The sequence below is a fragment of the Haliotis cracherodii genome, unplaced genomic scaffold (genome assembly GCF_022045235.1).
Source record: "Haliotis cracherodii isolate W230 unplaced genomic scaffold, xgHalCrac1.p SCAF_43, whole genome shotgun sequence".
In the NCBI taxonomy this organism is placed as follows: Eukaryota; Metazoa; Mollusca; class Gastropoda; order Lepetellida; family Haliotidae; genus Haliotis; species Haliotis cracherodii.
Genome location: NW_027266301.1, coordinates 678,598 through 691,330, shown reverse-complemented (window position 1 = coordinate 691,330; position 12,733 = coordinate 678,598). Strand labels below are relative to the sequence as shown.

General features: G+C 42.9%; 1 protein-coding gene across 1 annotated transcript in view; it reads left to right on the top strand.

Annotated features, from left to right (window-relative positions):
• LOC139441717 (B-cell receptor CD22-like) overlaps nucleotides 1-12,733 on the top strand; it is a 328,007-nt gene that overhangs the window by 98,228 nt on the left and 217,046 nt on the right. The window contains exons 8-9 of the mRNA XM_071222512.1: nucleotides 9,967-10,242; nucleotides 10,512-10,784. Of these exons, the coding sequence (XP_071078613.1) occupies nucleotides 9,967-10,242; nucleotides 10,512-10,784 (549 nt within the window). The remainder of the gene's footprint in view (nucleotides 1-9,966; nucleotides 10,243-10,511; nucleotides 10,785-12,733) is intronic.

The following is a 12,733-nucleotide window of genomic DNA, read 5'->3' as shown; positions in this document are numbered from 1 at the left end:
GTTTGCTGAAAACGTTGTCAATTGTCCTTCTGCCGACACAGTGAAAATTGGAGCTGTTTGTGGTATTAGCTAAACCTTAAGTGGGCCCCATCCTTAAATGGGCTCCAGCCAAAGACATGAGGGATGATAACTCTCACGCGTATGCTGCACATGGCTTCAGCCACCCTCCTGTACACAGCTACACTTACAGTGAATAAACACACTTATCAAACGAAGACATCTTTGTCATATCGCCATATGGTGTCATAAGAAGGATTTTATCATGGCAAGCTTTCAAATAACTCCTCCTGAGCAATTTGATTTCTCTAACACAGAGGGATGGACAAGATGGCTCCGTCGATTCAAGCGGTATCGCATCACCTCCAAGCTTGCCACAAAAGACCAAGAAACCCAAGTAAATCAGCTCATATACCTGATGGCAGCAGAAGCTGATGACATTTTGCCGACTTACACTCTCTCTGAAGAGGAACAGAAGAAGTATACTATTGTCAAAGCTAAGTTTGATCAGTACTTTTCTGTTCGTCGAAATGTCATATTTAACCAGCGTGTACAGAGAGACGGTGAACCAGTTGATAGCTTCATCACAGATCTCTATTCTCTTGCAGAAAACTGTAATTATGGTTCACTTCATGATGAGATGATTCGAGACAGAATTGTCATTGGAATGCGTGACCTCAAATTATCAGAAAAACTTCAGCATGACTCTGAATTAACATTACAGAAAGCAGTCACAAGTGCCAGACAATCTGAAATTATCCACAAGCAGCAACCTGTGATTCGAGGCAATGTGTCTTTGACAGCAAGTGGAAATTCAAGAGTTGAAGAACTTGTCACTCCTATAGGCAAAGGCAAGGACTTCACCTCGCCCATTTTTTAACAATGGAAAGCCTAAACCCACATGGTCATACTGTGGTAGAGATTCAAGAGCAGAATGTCCTGCAACCAGGTCAACCTGTTGGAAATGTCGTGAAGTTGGACACTGGGATGTAGTATGCAGGAGTCAACGGTGGGGTCTATCGGAGATTCGTCTCGAACAAGGGTCCAACAATGAGTGTACCAACGAGAAGGAATATGCGTTCCTTGGTTCCATTAGTGCTGTTAGTGCAAGCTCCGATCCATCACAGTCTTGGCTTGTAAATCTTGAGGTTAACTCACGACTAGTTCGTGACTTTATGATTGACACGGGTGCTGACGTCACCATCATTCTCTATGACCTTTATGTGTCTAAGCCTTTTCCAAAACTTCAGCAAAGTGGCAAGAGACTGTATGGTCAAGCTAACTCAAGTTTGTATGTTGTTGGAAAACTCTGAAAGGTGATGTTGTGACTGAGCAGGACATATATGTCGCCAGAGGTCTTACTTGTTCTCTGCTGGGTAGACCCGCAATTCAAGCTCTCAACCTTGTCAGCCGCATTGATAGCGTTGTTGGGGACAATATGGAAAGACATGTTTCCCAAACTGTTCACTGGGCTAGGAAGGATGGAAGGTGAATATACTATCAAGCTCAAAGAGGATGCTAAGCCTTTCTCTGTCTCAACACCCAGACGTGTGCGTCTACCTTCTCATGAAGAAAGTGAAACAGGAGCTCCAATCAATGGAAAGCAGTGGTGTCATATCTAAGGTGGACTGTCCTATCGACTGGTGTGCTGGTATGGTGGTCGTCCCAAAATCTTCAGAGAAGGTCAGAATATGTGTTGATCTGACTAAATTGAACGAGTCTGTGAGGAGAGAAAGTCACCCTCTTCCTGCTGTAGATCACACACTAAGTCAGTTGAGTGGAGCTAAAGTGTTCACAAAACTAGACATAACTCTGGATTCCACCAGATTCCATTATCCACAGATTCCTCACTACTTACCTGTTTCATCACACCCTTGGCTGGTATTGTTTTAACCGCCTACCTTTTGGCATCTCGTCAGCACCAGAACATTTTCAGAAAAGTATGCATCAGGTTCTTGAAGGTCTAGATGGAGTTGTGTGCCAGATGGACGATATCCTGATTCATGGTCATGATGAAAGCGAACATGATCAGCATGTAGCAGCAGCCTTGTGCAGATTGCGTGATGCAGGCATAACACTTAATCTGGAGAAGTGTCAGTTTTCAAAGAATAAAGTGAAATTCCTTGGACACATAATTGACAGCACTGCATTTATGCAGACCCAGACAAAATTCATGCTATTACCAGGATGAGCGAGCCATAGAAAGTCTTTGATATCAGGACATTTCTCGGCATGATTAATCAGCTGGCAAAGTTTGTACCCAATCTTGCATCTAAAGCACAACCTCTTCGCGGACTCCTTGTCAAGGACAGAGCTTGGGTCTGGGAAGAACCACAGCATTCTGCGTTTCAGTCTATCAAGGACCAACTGACATCTGCTCCAGTACTCGGACATTATGATCCAAATGCAGAGACTTGTGTTTCAGCAGATGCTTCCTCATTTGGATTGGGGGCAGTGATCTGTCAGAAAGACTTCAATGGAGTATATAAAGCAGTAGCCTACTACTCCAGATCAATGACAGACACAGAAAGACACTATGCACAAGTGGAAAAGGAGGCGTTGGCAATTACCTGGGCTTGTGAAAGTTTTTGTGACTACAGTTTCACATAAACACTGACCACAAACCGCTTTTTTCTCTGTTGGGAAAGAAGAGCTTGGACCACCTTGCATACAGCAATTCAAGATGCGCCTCATGGTCTATTCCTATACCATATCACAACTACCAGGGAAACAGCTTTGTTCAGCCGATGCACTCTCCAGAGCTCCGACGGATATTCCACTCTCAAGCCAAGAGTCTTGTCTTCTGAGGGACACAAATATCTATGTTTATTCTGTTCTTGCAACATTACCTGCAACAGATCAACGACTGGATGAGATACATCTCAAACTCCGTGAAGACCCGGTATGTTAACTCATAATGAAATACTGTACTGATGGATGGCCAAAATACACATCTCTGCCGGACTGTGCACGAAACTACTGGCCATATCAAGGGGATCTCACTGTAGTAGATGGGCTACTCATGATGGGAGTAAGACTGGTAATTCCAGCTTGCATGAGAATTTAAGTTCTTGACATTTTGCATTCTTCTCACCAAGGCATTACTAAGTGCAGGGCGCGAGCAAACGAGTCAGTTTAGTGTCCAGGCATCAGCACACAGATAGAACATGTACCGGTAGTTAAGGGTTGTCATACATGTGTGCGATTCCAACCAAACCCACCTGAACCTCTGAGATCTTCAGAAATTCCATCTCGCCCATGGAGTGAAGTGGGGACAGACCTATTTGATCTGGATTCCATACCATACTTACTTGTAGTGGACTACTACTCGAAGTATATTGAGATTGCAAAACTTGACAGTACTACCTCAGCAAGTGTGATAAACCATCTGAAATCTATTTTCACAAGACACATATCCGGACATTGTGATTTCTGACAACGGTCCACAGTACTCGTCCTATGTTTTTCAGAAATTTTCTGAGATCTATTGCTTCACTCATATCACAAGTAGCCTGCAGTACCCACAAAGTAATGGTGAGGCAAAGAGAGCAGTTCAAACTGTGATGCAACTTTTGAAGAAATCATCGTTACAGAATGGATTCAGCCCTTCTCAGCTCTTGATGGGACGCAACTTGCGGACAACTCTCCCAGTTCATACATCTCAACTTCAGGCTAACCAGCCATCTTCACAGGAAGTGAAGTCGTTGTTTACCAAAATCCAACAGCGTCAAAATTCGAACTATGACTCTCGTCACAGATCACGCATTCTTCCCCAGGTGAAGGAGGGAGATACGGTGCTTATTAATGACGGTGGATTCATCAGAGAAGGTCAAATCCACAGGGAGGCTGAAACTCCAAGATCATTCTACATCAAGGCAGGTGATAGCATTCTGCGCAGGAATGGTAGACACCTCACTCCTGTGCCAGAAAAGCAGCCAACAAACACAGACGCCAGGTCACAGCCCTTGAATGTCTCGTCTGGTGTACCATCAAGTGTGCAGCATGACATTCCACCTGATGTGACTCTGACCAGATCTGGAAGGGTTTCAGTTAAAGCTGACAGACTTGATTGGTAGAAAAATGAATAGTAGTCAGTTAAGAAACATTATTGTTTCATGTTAGTCGATAACAGTTCAGTAGATTAAAATCTACATTGTGTTTGATTTCAGTAAAAGACACTGAGGATCAAATGTATGTTGCTCAAGTGTATGCGTTGTAACATTTGGATCGAGACTATTATCCCATATTTGGTTATCACGTGACCTCACGGGAAAAGTTTTTTTTTAAACTAAAGATTTTTTTAAAAACAAGACAGATAATTTAATCACAAATACTAAAATATCATTGATAGCAATAGTTATTTGAATACTTTTTTCATCTGTATTTAATTATTGACCATAAAAAAATTGGATATCGATCGTCCAAGAAAGCAAAATGGCGGTCAATCAAGATTCAATATACGACTAGCTACTGAAAACAATAAAATCTGCAAATCCTCATTGTATGTCAACCAAGAGAAAGTCGTTAGCCACAACTTACAAAATGATCGTCCAGACTTTGAGGGTTTGGCAGATCCGCTCGACTGATCTGCATCGGTCGATTGGCTGTCGTCACGCTTTCGCTTCTTGTCTGAGGTTACGTATCGTAGCATTGTGAGGATAATGAGGTACATCGATGATGCAAGGTATTAATGTACAGTTGTAAACACCTTTCACTCAAATTAACAAGATGTTCTCAGTAATTAATCCTCGATTAATCAGTGTCAACTCAGTTTATTGCCTATTACAGTGATTGACCGATTGGACTATCATGTAGGTACGATGTATTTTCAGCAATCAAAACAAACAAAGCTTGTCAGTGTAGTTAATCTTCATTGTGTTGCAACTGCAGACAGAAACTGCTCAGTCCTAACTGTTGATCATGTCCGGTCAAAATTTAAGAATATCCGGGCAATACTTTTTAAAATGTCCGGTAAGCAATATTTTAAAACGGACATTTGAGATTCCCAATCGGACATGTCCGGCGCATATGACGGTTTCCGGACCCCTGGGTAGGAGCAAAACATTGCTGGAGCCACTGAGTAATTTCCTTGTCCAGGTTGCCTGTGAGGTCATCCACTCTCGAACCTGCAAGGTTATGGAAAGCAAGGTTTTAGGAGACATGTGGTAGGGCAACCAGTAACCAGGTGGTGGGCTCTGCGGTACACACCAAGACACCATAGCACGAAGGAAGCGTTTGAACTGTGAAGGCATATATTACCTTGATATAACATTCTCTGAGCCCAGCAGGTACTCAGCAAAAATAGTGAAATTTTACTTTATAGCTCAGTTCCCTGAGACAATGCATCGCCGGATAACAACCTGAAGTATCATTGTTAATCATCCCAACCGTAGCCTGATTATCAGACATCACACATACACGTCTATTTGACCATTTAGTACACCACCTCACAGCTGCTATGCACACTATTGAAAGTCCTTTCAAGTTAATATGGTAATATGGTAATCTGAAAGATCAAGTCTGTCTAGCTTCCAGTCCACGTAGACCCACTCATGGAATGCTCCACCAGCACGTTTTGCATGCATCCATGAACACTGTTTCAACCGGTCTGAGATCCCAAATAAGACGAGTGTTCGCTCCTGCAACAGGAAACTTGATCCACCATTGCAGATCCATGAGTAGCTGGTCTATTCTGCACTTGTCGTGTGAACTCCTGCACAAAAACCACCAGAGCTGTAACCTTTTTGGGGGCCAAGGCGAGAACACCAGTCACCATGTTGGTACGGTATGCCCTGTAAAAGTCCACCTAAGACCTGTACACACATAGTTCAAAGGTTGTATCGCCACACTCCTATAAGCTGCTTTAAGGTTAACTTTCGCCATATAAGCACCTGACAAAAGCTCGTTCAGCACATCATGAATTGTCTGGTAAGAGAAGGACTCTTAAGTCACAAAATCATTCACTGACCCTCCTTTGGATAAGCTGAAATCATGAATCAAACAGATGTCAGTGCTATCCTTTGGCACAGCACTAAGAGCACTCACAATGAGGGGCTTGTATAATACTTTCTCATAATGCCCCAATTCCAATTCTTTGTGAATCCTCTTTTCCACCTTCAGGCGGTTATCTGCTGACATATGATTTTCTACCATGGAATAGAAGGGATGTATTCCCTGTTGACAATATGAAACCCTCACATAACCCCTTTAATATCCATTCACTTTCACTGTCTCCTTGTAACATTAAATCCCATGAATAGAGAGCTGAGACAAGGGGGAACTCTGGCACAGGCCTACTGAAAAAAAAAAACGGTGTAGGTCCTATAGGCAGTGACGGATGCTGTGGCATGCCCATAGTATCATGCTTACTGTCCTGCTGACTAGTGTAGTTCCCAGAATGAGACTGCATCGCTGGTACTGAGGGATGCTTGTGATTGGATGAAAAACATATGCTGCAAACATGTGAGAAACCACCCCTCGAGTTCCATTTGATGCATATTGGTATGTTTGAGTGCGGGTTGATCTTGGCTCTCTGACGAGGTTGACCCAATCCGAGTGAACGACCTGGCTTGGGTATTGCACTAAGCTTTGGCTGTTCTCAAGCAAAAGCTGCGTGACACAGGAATCGTCCGCACCCCAAGGGAATTGCAGTTCACACTATTTCTGCCTGTATTCCCTATTGAGAGGCTGTAGTACGCTCTGCCAGGTAAATGACTGGAATGACAACAGCTCCTATGCCAGATTAGGTTAAGGGCGTATCTAGGCCATACCAAGAAGTTTGTGACGTCGCAACCAATATCAGCAACCACAACTTTCAATGGTAAACTCAGAAATGTGATAGATGAAGTCAAGCAGGATACAGTCGAGCATTCCCAGACTTCAACCACAGACCTTGCAGCGAGTTAATGGGGCATCACAGTCTCACAAGCGACCCTGGGACCAGAAGTCATTTGCATCCAAACAGCCTCCTAAGAAGAAGTTTGTCCCCTCCGGGAAGGATTCATTCCAACCGAGGGGGAGATACGACAAGCCACAATCTTCACAGGACTCTTTTCGCCAGCCAGACTACAAGAAACTGGAAGATCAAGCGACAGAAGGGAAAGAAAATTCTGACTTCCCCCTTCAACATTTTAGACCCTTTCGACCTGGTTACATCTATGGATTGTGATTTATGCCAACTGTCTTTGGAAGCAAAGTACGCCTGACTACTGAATTCTAGATGTCGTGGCTCATGGTTAAAAGCTACACTTCAGGAAACATCCAAGCCTGAACATACAGATCGTGGGTCGAAGTTTTCACCTGACCGGTGCCAAGTTAGCAGTTGCAGAATTGGCTGTCAGGAAACTACTAAAGAAGCGAGCTATTCGGGAACTAAAGGAGTCCAACAACACCAAAGGTTTTAACCCTCCAGTCTTTTTAGTCCCGAAGAAGAACACAAACGAGATGAGGATGAAAATAGACCTAAAGACCCTCAACAAGAAATATCTGGTGCCGCCTCCAAAATTCCAGATTGAGTCCATACGGAAGTTGCGATCGACATTGAAGAAGGGAGACTGGCTTATCAGCCTAGATCTTACAGATGCATATCTTCAAGTCCCGATACACCCATCATCTCGGAAATATCTATGCTTCGCAATCAATGGCTGACTCTACAAATTCCAAGTCCTACCATTGGGGATAGCAATAGCACCTTGGCTTTTCACCAGAATTGCAGCACCAGTCATCAAGTTCATCCACCTCCAGATATTTGGAATCCATGGTTATCTGGACGACTTCTTAGCGGCAGACCAAGGGAAAAATCAGCTACATCAGAACATCTTATTCTTGGTCCACCTTGTCAGCCAAGTCAGAGACCACTCCGATCCAAGACATTATAAACATCGGAGCAAGATTCCAGCTAGACAGGGGATATCTATGTCCTCCAGAGGATGGATTCAACAAGACTATAAAGATGATCCAATCAATCTCATATCAACCCAGCAAGTCGGTGAGGAGGTGGATGTCTCTGTTAGGCAACTTGACATCTCCACAGGATATGACCTTCAGAGAAAGGCTGAGGCTACGTCCTCTACAGACATGGGTCAACTCTATACGATCTCACAGACTTGGTTACCTCACACTTTGCTACACGACCTCCATTGGTGGAATCACAGAGAACATATGATGAGTGGCATCCCGCTGACTTATCTGATGCCAGAACATCATCTATTCAAAGACGTGTCATATTTGGGATGGGGAGCTCATATGGATGATCTCACAGTACAGGGATTGTGGAACACAGAGGAGATAAACCTTCATATAAACTACAGGGAAATGAAGGCCATATATAATGCCTTCCTGGAATGGAGAACACAGCTTCATCTATATTCTGTTCTCATAGCCACTGATAACACCACAGTAGTGGCCTATATCCAGAAACAGGGAGGAACCAGATCCAGCTCCCTGATGACTGATTATTGACATAGTTTCTGATTTTCAAGTCCTCAACGGGAATTTCAGAGGAAATTGTCTCAGTAGGAATCAGTAGATAATGGTTTCCAGCAGAGGATTTCTGTCAATTACACCGGGTCCCTCTGGTATATTCTGGCAGATATGTATTAGAGGTAGAAGTTTCGTAAGAATTATCAAACAATAGTTTATAATTGTTAATAATTCTAAGAATTCTACCTCTATTACCTACAGATTACTTCCTTCCACTTCCCAAATCATCTACCTCTAGTTGCTGCCATCATGTCGTCATGGCTTAGGTAGTTATGAGACTACTTGGCGACAAATAGTGTGTAATTGACAGTGAAGAGGACATCTCTTGAAAATCAGAAAATTTTAGTTAGTGTGATTGAAGCCAAAATACAAGATTTATGGAGGATATGTAATAGAGGTAGTATTCCTAGAATTATTAACAATGATCACTATTGTTTGATATTTTCTGTGATAAAGAGTGATAAAGAAAGTTTGTAAAGTTGATTAAATTTTGTAATTTACATGATCTTATTTTTGACCAATGAGGGCAAGCATGTGTCAGATACATGGTTCACAGTAACATTCAACAGCCATGACCTGTTCTCCCCTCTGACCTGTCACGCTATATACAAATGTAGACCTAAAAAACCTGTTCCTCGTTCTGTTTATATTCACATGTCAGATCCGCTTGCCAAATATCTTAAGGTGCTAGCCAGTTTCTCTCTTGTGGGAATATTGTTCTCTTGGGGATAGATTTCTTCTGTATAAATGGCAAGACTTTCTACAATAAAATGTCAAAATTTGTGTTCTTTGGTCTTCTTGTTCTAGTTCTCGAAGCAGTGAATTGTACGCACCATGTTTTCGCCTAAGAATCAATTTGCGAGTCCACAGGCTTTCTTTTCTTCTATTTTCGGGATTGTGATAGATTCATGGATATTAATGTTTGCATCTCGTCTTCACTTGTTAAATCCATTTTGCAGAGAAATAAGTAAGAATCTCAGGAGAAATGAGGTAAAAAGGTGTTTCAGCCTATTTTGTTACTACAAATCGCATGCCACAAGTTGAGAAGGCAGCTTTACAGATCTGACTACCAAACGTGATACTCTGACCTGTTCCTTGTCCCCTGGCTTCAGCCATGTATCACACTGAATACGATCCACCTGACAAACCCACCACACCTAATGCTGTGTACTCTGTGTGAAGGACAGTCCACATCACTGAGCTGTTGCTTGTCCCACCTCAGCAATGTATTACACTGTATATGTATGTTACAGATCCACCTGAAAAACCTACCACAACTAACCCTGGTACTCTATGTGCTGGGGAGTCCACATCACTGACCTGTTCCTCGTCTCCTGACCATGGCTATGTATCACACTGTATATGTACATTACAGATCCACCTGACGAACCCACCACAACCAACCCTGGTACTCTGTGTGAAGGAAAGTCCACACCTGTTCCTCGTCCCCTGACCATGGCTATGTATCACTGTATATGTACATTACAGATCAACCTGACAAACCCACGACAACCAACCCTGGTACTCTATGTGAAGGAAAGTCCACATCACTGATCTGTTCCTCGTTCCCTGAGCATGGCAACCCTCCGGCCACCTTCTACTGGACAAAGAACAACGCAGCAGTCCACACGGGCAGCTCCTACATGTTCTCTCCAGTGAAGGCTGACAACGGAGCTGACATCAGATGTGCTGCTGGTAACACCTACACTGACAGAGCCGGCTTCTCACGTCCACAGTCAGATGCCAGGCTGCTCAGTGTATACTGTAAGGATGGTTACTTATTTACATTCTATTGTAAGGATGATTACTTATTTAGATTGGAAAGCAGAAAACATTATATTTGTAACGCTACTGCATTAATCAAACAATATTTAGCTTGGGAAGCAACATAACTTGTGTTAGATGTTGCATGGTATGGGTTGGTGCGACTTACTCTTACTTTGACAACATTGTATAAGGCAGTTACCCTTGACCATATTCTACATGAAATGTTTGAGACAGTTAATATTGAGAAACTACAATTAACCCTTCAGATGTTGGCGTACCAACAATAACTCCTGCTGACACACAGACCAGGAAGGAAGGACAGAGCTTGTCTCTCACGTGTTCAGCTGATGGTAACCCTGACAACGCTGTCATCTCCTGGACCTTCAATGATTCCCCCATACCAGGAAGCAGTGTGATGAAAGCTGACCTGAACAGATCTGATGACGGGGAGTACGGCTGTACTGGGAGAGTCAACACAGGCAGTGTGTGTCCTGGTGGTGGTCTACAGGGGAGGTCTACTGTCAGGGTGATTGTTAACTGTGAGTACCAATAGTGTCTGTGTATATCACATTAGTTAAAGCAACATAGATGTCTGCAGGGGAGGTCTACTGTCAGGGTGATTGTTAACTGTAAGTACAGATAGTGTCTGTGTATATCACATTAGTTAAAGCAACATAGATGTCTACAGGGGAGGTCTACTGTCAGGGTGATTGTTAACTGTAAGTACAGATATTGTCTGTGTATATCACATTAGTTAAAGCAACAATGATGTCTACAGGGAGGTCTTCTGTCAGGGTGATTGTTAATTGTAGGTACAGATAGTGACTGTGTATATCACATTACCTAAAGCAACATAGATAATTCTTGCAAATCCTCTACCTCTATTAAATCTTTGCCATAAATCCTGTATTTTGGCTTCAGTCACACCAACTAAATTTTCAGATTTTCAACAGACGTCCTCTTCACTGTCAATCACACACAATTAGTTGTTCCCAAATAGCACTATAGCAACCCAAGCTATGATGTGCATAATGGCAGGAAACCTCACTTCTTTCCTGTGTTTGCTAGAGTCAACACCTATTGTTATAGTTGTTATGATATAGCATTTGGTTTAATCACATTTAATCTAAGATTGTTCTGTGGATTTCTTATAAAACATGTTAAGTGCTGGTAATTGTAATGACGATCATACTCACGTTAGTATTGCTGGTGTGAGGAGTTTTAGAGGTCGTCATAGAGTCTCCCCCCTTGTAAGAAGTGTGGACATTTCATGATCACGGGAGATTCTCACAGGACAGTAGTGGCTAAGAAGAAGCCGCATTGGGGACAGCCATTCTCTTTCTGATTAAATCCTCCTTGGGGCACTTATTGCATTTTCCTTGCTCAAGAAAATCTACATGACATAGTTCTAACCATTTTCCTTAATAAAAAATGTTACCACACAAAAAACTTCGTTTTTGTATGATATACGACCACCCTTACGGGGCCTCACCCCCAACGGCGCCTCACGCCAGGGGGAGCAACTCTCACCCAAATCACTTTCCTTATGTCATCTGTAAGAGACAGACGTGTTGATTTTTCACACAAGACAAAATAAGAGAAATCTATCGTTCGACAAGGACCATGGCTGACCAAACTGTATGTATGGTACATTTCTTTCATTGCAAAGGCGTAATACCTCGCATTGTGAAGTTATAGAGTTGTAATTAACGCCACGTGCACGGTACCTTTGAATTCAAATGGCCGTAATGGCGTCCATATTGTAGTTCCACGGGCTGATACATGTAACACCAAGGCCATTAAGAAACGGCTTGGGGTTTTGTTATATCATACAGCATTGGTCCACAATTTTTTCCTTTACAAAACCCAAGGTGGTGTGTTAATTTATAAACTACACTTACCTTTTTTACGTGTTTTACACCTTAGCGCGTAACACGCCCCTTTGGTGTTATAATTATACTACGACATTGGCTATTAGTATCGCGTTACACATCGCATTCTACATTACGCCTTTGCTTCTAGTTTTACAATTTATGCACTTATCTTTCCGATCTTTATATCGCACTGATACACGTTAATACCCTTCCCGCCCACCTCAGAAATTACGGTCTTGTTTACAAAGACCTTCAAACTGTGTACGGGTTGTTCTAAGACAGGCACGAACGCTGCCTAATATGTCTGGCGGAGGACATTGCCTTTACCCCCCAAAAGAGACAAGTTGACTTGTTCCACTTTAAAGAGGTCTATTAAAGACCTACTTTAGATATCAAATAGGGGGTAGATATCAGATCTACTAAGACATCCCCCCCCTCCCCATCTAAAAAGGGTAAAAAAAGCTGCCGAGATTGTCTCCCCCGCTCCCTCTCCGGGGGCCGGGGGAGAAGGCTCGAGGGTCCCCGTAGTAAGCACTGCACCCTCTCCTGCACTGTCTTTGGCAGACTGTTCTGCGTTACTTAAGTCGCCGATGGCGTCGATGATGGAGGAGGTG